Raw genomic sequence first — 10,168 nt, forward strand, 5'->3', positions numbered from 1 at the left:
GAGATTTAATTGTTTTCCAGAATCTGTTAGGGTCATTTAGATTTTTTTAGATTTTTATATATGTATATATATGTATATATTATATATGTATATATATGTATATATTATATATGTATATATATATATATGTATATATTATATATGTATATATACATAAAGGTGTTTTAAACTCTTCCTACACTCTTGCAATATTCTAAACAATGTTTCTAAACTCTAAACGCTCTAAAAGAGCACAGCATGTCATGATCTAGCACTCTTGGCCACGCCCACGTCTCCGCGGCAGAGCGGAGATCATGACATGCTGCGGGAGAGAGCTTCTCCCTGCATATGTGGGCTGCACACAGGTGCAGCAGGTACAAAATAATTTAAAATAATTCATTTAAAATTAAAAAATCCTTGCCAATCATGTGGCTCATCCATCAACCAGCCAATTGTGTGTCAATGTCCAGTCTTACTTTGAAAAACCGTGAAAGATCGAATCCATGAAAAACGAACCGCAAAGAAGTGGGGGACTACTGTACATATATTAGAAAAGTCCTAAAAATGTGTATGCTTTGCTATGACAGAATTTAATTGGTTGATATGAAAATGGATTATTTTTCTAACCTTGTGATGCATTGAACGTTTTGATTAAATGTTTTCTGACTGTGATTAATCACCAGCAGATGTGCGATAATGGTGCTGTTTGTCTTATGAACCATGCTCTTGATTATGAAATGAAGGTCAAATAATGCTTGCCGGGTAAACTCAACTGATGAAATTCGGTGGTGCTTTATTTGAAACTGAAAAAAGATGGAAACCTCTATGAACCACATATTGAAGCTCAGGGTCAGGACACATGAAGGTGGCTCGGTTGTAAAGCCTCTAAAAAAGCATTAGTTAGAAATGGAAATGAGAGGAGCTAAGAAGAAAACTGTCAACATAAAGGAAATGTAGGCTTTCAAAAAGAGGAAAGGCAAAACAAGATGAGGACATGAAAAGTGGAGATGAAGACGGTGAGAGGAAAAGATAAACTGATGCAACAGGAGGTACAAATTGTGTTCCTATTGAGTTTGTGGATTTGTACAAATACTTGGGAATCCTGGTTGATGCGCATCTCTCTTTCAAACCACATGTTGAAAACTTGATAAAAGAAATTGAAATAAAAACTGGGTTTCTTTTTCAGAAATAGATCCTGTTTAACCCTGAATGCAAGGAAACACCTTGTAGTTGCTACTTTCCTTCCCATTGTCTACGGTGACATTATTTACATGAATGCTGCTACTAGCACTTGGACGCTGTCTATCACAGCGCGCTAAGATTCATAACTGGTTGTAACTACTGTGCCCACCACTGCACCCTGTATTCACTGGTTAACTGGACATCATTAACTTCACACAGACGCTCTCATTTTCATCTTTAAATCACTTCTTGCTCTGTTGCCTTCATATATCTCCTCCTACATGTCACGTCGTCAGTGCAACTACAGCGTGCGCTCGCAAGACATCATTACCTGCAGCGTCCCATCAGTGCGGACTGAACTCGGCAAAAAAGCCTTTTCTTACTCTGCTCCTGTTTCCTGGAACACCTTACAAAAAGATCTGAAGTTGTCGACTTTGACCACTGTAAAGGATTTTAAACAATGCAGTTCAATGCAAAAATCAATGTAGACATGTTCCTGTTTTTAGGATCATTAGTATTTTACCTTATTTCCTACTTTAACGTGTTTTTATTGTGTTTCATATCACTACTTTTATTTATTATTTGTTTTTATTTTATATGCATTTTATGGTGGTTTATTGTTGAGTGTACCTTATCTATGGTTTGTCTAAAACAGTTCTTTATTGAAAATAAGTTCTCGTGACTCAATGAGACTATCCTGTATAAATAAAGATTGAATGAAAATTGAACTGACGCAGGAAAGATGGAGGGAAAAATGTATTAAATACAGGCCCATCTATGAAAGAGAAGGGCAGCATTTAAAAAACTACAACTCAGTCTTGATGTTAAATAATGTGGCATAAATAGTTTCTCAGGGAGTGGTGAAAAATTTAAGCAAATAGGAACATTATCTTAATTTTTCTGCCGTTTCACAAAAATAAATTTAGCTATTGACTGACTTTGGTGAAGTGTAACATGAGCAGCAAAAAATAAACACATGTTCACATTTTCTTGCAGATTTAAATCACTCATTTGAAAAAGACAATACCATTTGCCATGTTCCTTTTCTTTCATTGTGTCACTTGGATTTTATGCAAGTAAAAAGTCTGCGAAATCACAAAACCCAAATTTCACACCAAAGAAAATTCTATTAGCACTCCTCCGTAACAAAAGTTGCCCTGTTTCTATATTCCATGTAACGCGTGAGATTAGTTTTGCACCCTGCAAGTTAAGAATGTTCAGCTGATCCATAATTTATAGTTTCTGACTTATCAGCTGATCAGTCATGGCAGACTGGACTCAGGAGGACTTTAAAAGAGCTTAGATGAACTGTCAGCATTATACGGTAGGAAAATAATAGGGTCACTTTCCTAACGTTACAACAGTAAAAACTTCACAAATAAAATCCAAAATGAAACAGCAAAAATTATACAGTATTACCGTTATACAGTATTATTATTTCTACTAACCCAAACATATGATTCATGGGCAGAGTTAAAATTGTCAGCCATAGTAGTTAAAAACAGCAATAAACTTTGACCAAAAATTCCCTAACAATCATCTCATTTAGTCTTTCTCTTGTAAATGAGTCCTCGCGACTCAATGAGACTGATCTGTATAAAGGTTGAATGAATAAAAATAAATAAATAAGAACTCTTCAGTAATCTAAGACTTGGTATCTACCTTCGGACAAATAATCAACTGTTTAGTTTATAAGGGTTTGTCAAATGCAAAAGAAGCTATGTGCTTCTTTCTCACACCTGGTATACGTAGCAATTACGTTACTTTTAAATTCACTTAAACTTTTTAATAATACATTTTCTGCCACTATTCTTTTTTTATTTTCGTTCACAAAAATATTCACCTTTAAGTTTATTACATTAAAGTTAAGACAGTGAAAAGAAACAGTAGTTAAAACCTTTTGTGTGTGTTAAAATTAAGGTAAAACATCCAAGTACACCTTTGCACTAGCAAAAGTGGATACCATAGATTAAGCTTCAGCTACCACAGTTATTTGAGGAAATTATAGTTTTAAGCAATATAAATACTAAAAAGCATAGTTTTTCTCAATTTACTGGGACGATGAGTTTATCTACATTTATGGTGGTACCATCTTGGATTTAGACGTGGCAACCCAATTTTAGAATGGAAATTTCCTTAATCCTAGGTGCAGCCAAAAACCAAACAGGTAATCAGTAGCTCACTGGCATGACAGCCTCAGAGGAGTTAACAGGGGAGAGGGAAGGCCCCAGAAACCATCTTGTCACCAGGAAACTGTTTGTTTGTTTTTTCCCCACTATGGGAATGTGGTATTTGTGGGACTCTAGGTTGTTTGTGGCTTCTCGGACTAAAGAAGTCCTTCGGAAATGCCTCAGCAAAAAATGAAACCATCCAGATGACCTGACTGAACATTGTTGGAGTACCTCACTTATTTTTCAAATTATAATGCTTACGATATAAACAGATGGACAGAGGGTATTTCCAATACCCCATATTCACTCCACTAGAGGAGACAAAACACCAGCAAATATTCATCCATCTGTTATCTTTACCCACTTCTTCTTTTCAGGGTTGCAGAGGTCACTGGTTCCCATATTCAGCTGTCACTATGCGAGAGGCGGGGGACACCCTGGACAGGTCTCCAGTCCATCACAGGGACACATAAAGGCAAACAAGACAAACAACCATTCACTCTCTCACTCACACCTAGAGACAATATAGTTACCAATCAGCCTAACATGCACGATTTGGTTTGTAGGAGGAAACCGTAATATCCCCCAAAAAAACAGGCATGTACGGAGAGAACATACAAACTCCACCCTTGAGTGGCAACAGACAGCAAATGACACTGAATATATCTGTATATAAAACCTTTTTTCTGGTATTTGCTACCATCAACACATTAACAAACAAACACATTTTCCTTTCTTTTCTATCTGTGATACTGTAAGACTGAGCAGCAGATCTTATTATGCAAGAGATGTTAAGTGGATGCTCTCATTGCAGATGTTTTATTGAATTAGGTCGCACAGGCATTATTCAGTAATTAGATCAGTGTCTCCAATGCACTGCAGGGTTTTCCTTGCAATTTTTTTGAAAAAAAATAAACAACAATTTGCAATGTGTACATGATGCAGTGTGTTGCAGAAACTACAAAACTAGTGGAAATAGAACTCACTGGGGTTCCTGGATGGATCCAGCAACACAATGGAAACGCTCCGGTACAGTTTTCCAGTCCTTGGCCATTTTCACCATGCCCCCAGCATCCAGCACGCCGTACCCAAACAGGTGGTTGAACTCGAGGCCCACACCATTCCTCCTCCACTGGTGGACTTCATCGTGGAGCTGGTTTCGCTTTGAGGTCAGGACGGACAAGTGCTGCATGTCTCTCCATGTCAGGTTAGGGCTGGAGAGGACAAACACATGGGTATAAAAGTATTAAGGTTTGAGGTAGACTGGTACTAGAGCACATGGGAGAGGATTTATCTTTAAGTGAAGTTTTCATCTATCTAAATAACATCACATACGGTATGTCTGTTTCCTGTCTCCTTCTATTATTTTGTCTATTTTTAGAGACATTTTGTTCTGTCTGTCTCACTGGCTCCTGCTGGTGCTTGGTTCAAGTGCGTTTGAGCAGTAAAAAGGCTTGTGGGTTATTTACAGTCGGACAGGGTGAACATCCGGTCCTCACAACAGCAACATCATTACTGTGTGTGCACAGCAAACAGTGTTTCTTTACTCAGCTCCATCAGCTGCTGTGAGTTAATGGCTACGGACTTGTTGCCCTTTAATGTGAGAAATGAAGCACTGCAGCTCAGAGAGAACAATTCATCCTGAAGATTTTCTACTGTTTGTTTCACAGTAAAGCATGGGATCGCTGGTTTAAGCATGCAGGCAGTGCTGAAAAAAACTGGACAGAAGTTTTCAAGCGTTTTCATTTTAGCCTTGATGTTGTAAGGGGAAGCCAAGAATTTTACCACATCAGCACGAAAGCTCAAGGTTTCTCTTTCAAAGGAATTATTACACAAATTGTACCCTCTGACTGCCGCCTTCTTCAGCTGAGTGTTGCTGAATGAAGTAACCTAATAATGCTTTATGCAGACAGGCCATCTAAATCAATAATCACAATTACACCAGGTCTGTGAAAGGGTCTGCAGAGTACACACTTAGCCTCAAGAGCCAAAGCAAAGACGCCTGCTGCCTCCGGCGCTGCTGCCGATGTTCCAGAGTGACGCAGCGTGCAGTTTCCATACAGGTCTGTGGTGGCCTGAAATAATACAACCACACATTTTTTTAGAAAAAGGACAAATCAAGCAAGGGTTTAAGTTAGAGTTTGAAGCACATCACATTTCACATTTGCCTTGAATTTTATATAGCAAAGCTGAGGGTGCTACTACAATGGGTTAAAGTCTACTACAAAAATTATATTACATAACGGAGGTGACATCACACAGGGGTGTATGATCAGCATTAAACAGGAGATTCATCCACTATTGGGAGGTAAGAGAGACGACATGCACTTTAAATTGGTTTATTATGGTTATAAAATGTTTATGACTTTTGTTCTGTAAGCATTATTCATGTGCAAGTGTATACGACTATTAGTGTGTCCAAAGAAAGTTATGTTTTAAAATTGTCTTTATTTTTATTTTTTTTGTACAGTTTCTTCATATATCACAAATACAGTGTGGATGTATAGACTTGTTTCAGATAATATGAGACACCATTTAAATGGCACAAGTATCACTAATGTATGCAAATAAAATGAATAAAAGTTTGAATTTAATATGTATCAACCCAAAACCGCAAAACTGTATACCAAAGGCAAATGTGGAAAACTAATTTTCCAAGGGTCAGAACTGTATGGTCAAACGATCATCGCTCATGAGTCATATGCATTGAGTAATACACTAAACAGATCAAATACTGTTTGAAAGTGAAGCAAACATATGTTTAGCACGGTAGTAGTGCAAGTCTATGCAAGTACTACTAATGCATGCAGGAGTAGTCTCAGCTTACATATGCTATATATTGTTTTTATCTGTATGGATTTGTTGTATTTTGAGACAGAAGAGTATACGTTAATTTAACTGCTGCAAATTGATCAAATAAATAATTATTTTTATTATTAAATATGGACCTTATTAGAAAGAAGAAGAGATTAACTGCAATTAGGGGGGAACCCTTGGGAAGATTATGCTTTGTCAACAGCCAGAAGCGATTTACATAATCACTGAAGACTGCACCAATGGGCCTGCTGCAGACTGTCGGTCCGTAGATCTCATGTGCATTCTTGGAAATGGAAGAAGCATTTCTTTTCTGAATGAGGTCACACAATCTCTTTTAATGAAAGTAAGCTTCGACTTTTAACCTCACTAATTCCTTCTGGGATTGTCAGTAATTCTTATTTGTTATAATTCTCTAAAGTGACTTTGATGTTCATTTTGTTGGATTTTTATCATAAAAATAAAGAAGAAGCCTCAGTGGACAAAAAGAGTTCTTTATCCTTTCTTGGCTGCTGTTGAAAGAAAAAGGAGGGGGATAAAATGTACAAGTGACTCATTTTTGAATTGGACTTTTTCCACCCAACTTTAATGATGCAAAAAAAAAGTAAAGATTTGCTCAGTTTTGCAAATGTTGAGCTAGAATTGAGTGTGGACATTGCTGAGAATTATTCACAACAAATAATATAAGTGTTAATCATAATGATGTCTTTGTTGAAAATGTTGCCATTACGTATTTGGAGTCAACTCCATCCATTAGTAAAATGTCTCATGAACCGCAGGGTGGATTTTAATAAAACATTCAGGAAGTAATCATTGGACATAAGTGGTTATTGGTTGGAGCTCTTCCAGTTTAAGATGGCTGCCACAGAAAACCAATCTTAGAAAGAACAAAAATGGCTTTAATTTTGTCAATTAAAAAAAAAAAATCATGAAAATTGGTGCGGTTGTAGCTTAGAAATATTACAGACATACACCAAGCCCCATTCAGTGTGCAACATCTTTTCTTGAGACTCTAGCACTAAATGTTTAGGGTCTAAGTTATTGTTAGTAAAATGTCCCAGGAACCACGAATCAGAATAAGCTTTATTATCATTGCACCGAGATACAACGAGAACATGTACATGCAGTCGTCCGGAAGATAGACGGAGTGCTTGAAGTTGCTGCTGTAAGCGCGGCCTCTCTTATCCTTTTTCTGAATTATAATCTTAGATAGGAAAAGGGGGAGAAACATGAGGGTAGGTAGCGGTATTACAAAGAAAGATTGTTCACATCTTGTCTATCAGGACACGATTTGAGACATTTATAAAAAAAACTCTACCAGCAGCACAATTAAAACATGATTACATATGCATTGGACGACAAGGTGTTGAGATTTGTCCATGAGCGTTTTTTTCAGATCGGCCACAGTTTCTGAAGATGTTGTTTCAGCAGACAGTTCTGAAAAGTTTGCACAGAAAGTTCTCGGGGGGTGCGATAAATGAAGCTTTTGTCCTTGGTTACCCATGACCCAAGAGAAAATTGATAGCCGCTCCGAGGCCGTCGGGAGTCAGATTCAGATAAGCTTTGAATGTTGATTTTCTTCAGGCAGACAGATTCCTTTTTTTCTTCAGCCTTGAGTCCATCTGTACGTTCTGGTTCTAAAATGGCTTAATTGTGGGATTCCACTCCAATGATCCATGCTATGAGTCTCCCTCAAGGTTGAACCCACCACGCTGACGAGTCGCAGAAGCCGCAGTTTGTCTGCGATTCTTATAAATCGCCTCCACCTTGCGGTTTAGCTCGTAAACCAGTTGATTTAGAGTTCCTACAGCACGGACCAAACCTTCACACTGACTCGGAAGCTTTTCCATGGCCGAAAATGCTGCCGATGTCTTCTTCAATAGTCGATAAAACAGAGTCCAGCCAATGCCAAAAAGCAGAGTCCCTGCTGTCATAATTCCAAATATGTAAATGTCTTCAGCATCCTCCTGAGACAGAACTGAGAGGCACATCAGCTGCCACACTCCCCACGAATCCATGACGTGCCCCACAGCGTGCATCTCAGCTGGACCTGCAGGCTCTCCAGGACATTGTCGCTTTGTTGAAAAAATCTTATATATATATTTACATATATTTATGTATATATATTTATTGCTGTTGCAGTTTACAGACTCAAACCGAGATAATCATAAGTCCAAACTAACTTTTTGTATTGATGCTCAGTAATCAAGCAATATCTAAAATAAGAAAAAGGAATAACCCTTAACGCTTGAGAAAGAGAACATCAGGGAATGTTTTAACTGTTTCACAAATTGACATGACTGAAAAAAAAAATGCATACAACAAGAGTTATTCAGTTGTTCTTAATAGCAGGTTCAGTTTTCAATAAAAGAATGAAAAAGGGAAATGTTAAAGAACAAGAGTTGCAATAATATATCATAACAGAGAGGCCATTGAGTCTTACATGATTATTTAAAAAAAAAAAATCTAAATGTAAAATGATCATCGGAGAGGAGATTTTCCTGCCCTCTATTATTCATCTCAACCATCTGGCAATTTCCTGGTCTCATTCAATCTTCTAAAAGCTTGTGGATAATGACAGTTTTATATAAAAAAAATAAAGCTGCTATTTAGAAATAAAACTCAGAGTTATATTCAAAGTCTAATAACCAAGGGTTCTAAATATAGCAAATGTTCAGCATGTGAGCATTAATTTACAGTTGTGTATTTATTTACGTGGCATATATACAATATAGTTTGTGATTTAATGCAAGCACACTCACAACGCCAGCCTCTGGGTTCCGTTTGCGTCCGTTGCTGAATGTCGATGCCAGGGTGGAGGAGCAGCTCTCATCGTACAGAGCAGTGCGTCCATCGTTGATGGCAGAGTTAATGGAGATTGTCCACATGCTTGAGGCGTATCCATCACAGTTACAGTCATCATAGCTCCCACCATCTCCTGATGCCCAGACGTAGATGCTGCCTTTCCCTCCACGCCCCTAAAACAATATTGTCACACACCCATTGAGGTGAAAACAGCAGCACTGCCTGTTTCTCTAGGGATTCACACACATGAAATCCTAAATGGGAATAAGGGAGTTTAATCTGACTGTAATTATACAACAGGTATCAGTGTGTTATTTGCATTTGTCTTTGAAGTGGTTCAAATTGTTCTCCTCTGTGCAGTTTTAAATTGGTCATGCACTAAAATCCAATCAGAAGTCTCTTGTCACCAGGTGGTGGTTTTCAGATTGTTCCTGGAATAATTGCTTTTAGCCTCTTTGGTCCCGCTCTGTGGAACAAACTGCCTGTTCACACACTCCCTAATGAGATCTGTCACAAGTGTAGTCACATTCCAAAACACAGCGTTAACTCAAAGCAAAGCGGAAAGTTCAGCTCTAAATTAGTCCTCTGCCTTATTTGTGGGTTTTTTTTTTTTTTTTCAAAATGTAAAAAGTTATTAATTATTATAATTTTGCTGTATTTATTGCCAACATTTTTTAGGGGCAGCTTGATTTATTTATTTGTTCAGAAGTGTAGGCCTACATGAAAACTGTAATTTATTTTTGCTTGTTTATTGTGACAAACTTTCTTTAAAATAATGTATTTCAGCTAAATATAAAAAGCAGATATAAACTGTGACAACAGAATCAATTATAAAATGTATGTTTAATATAGTAGTCAAGAATTTACACAGAAAAATCACTTGTTGCCTAAAAATATATTCAATGATATTTTAAAATGCATGGCAAAAGTAACTTGTTGAACCACAAGGCTGTGGGAAGTATGGGTGCAGATGGTGCTGCAGCACTCTATGATGGATGCCTAAAAGCAGGCGTGTTCAAATTCTATCCATCCATCCACCATCCATCCATCATCACCCGTCATCCATCCATCCATCATCCATCCATTCATCATCCATCCATCCACCGTCCATCCATCGTCACCCATCATCCATCCATCATCATCCATCCATTCATCATCCATCCAACATCATCCATCATCATCCATCCATCATCCATCATCCATCCATCCATCATCCA

General features: G+C 37.6%; 1 protein-coding gene across 1 annotated transcript in view; it reads right to left on the reverse strand.

The window, feature by feature from the left end:
- The window catches only part of pcsk2 (proprotein convertase subtilisin/kexin type 2), a gene marked incomplete at its 5' end in the record, with an annotated part of 30,704 nt that overhangs the window by 6,418 nt on the left and 14,118 nt on the right, over positions 1-10,168 (reverse strand). Inside the window, 3 exon segments of the mRNA XM_037686530.1 lie at positions 4,319-4,546; positions 5,307-5,407; positions 8,909-9,124. Of these exon segments, the coding sequence (XP_037542458.1) occupies positions 4,319-4,546; positions 5,307-5,407; positions 8,909-9,124 (545 nt within the window).

Source organism: Nematolebias whitei, chromosome 1 (assembly GCF_014905685.2).
Source record: "Nematolebias whitei isolate Nwh7 chromosome 1, NemWhi1, whole genome shotgun sequence".
In the NCBI taxonomy this organism is placed as follows: Eukaryota; Metazoa; Chordata; class Actinopteri; order Cyprinodontiformes; family Rivulidae; genus Nematolebias; species Nematolebias whitei.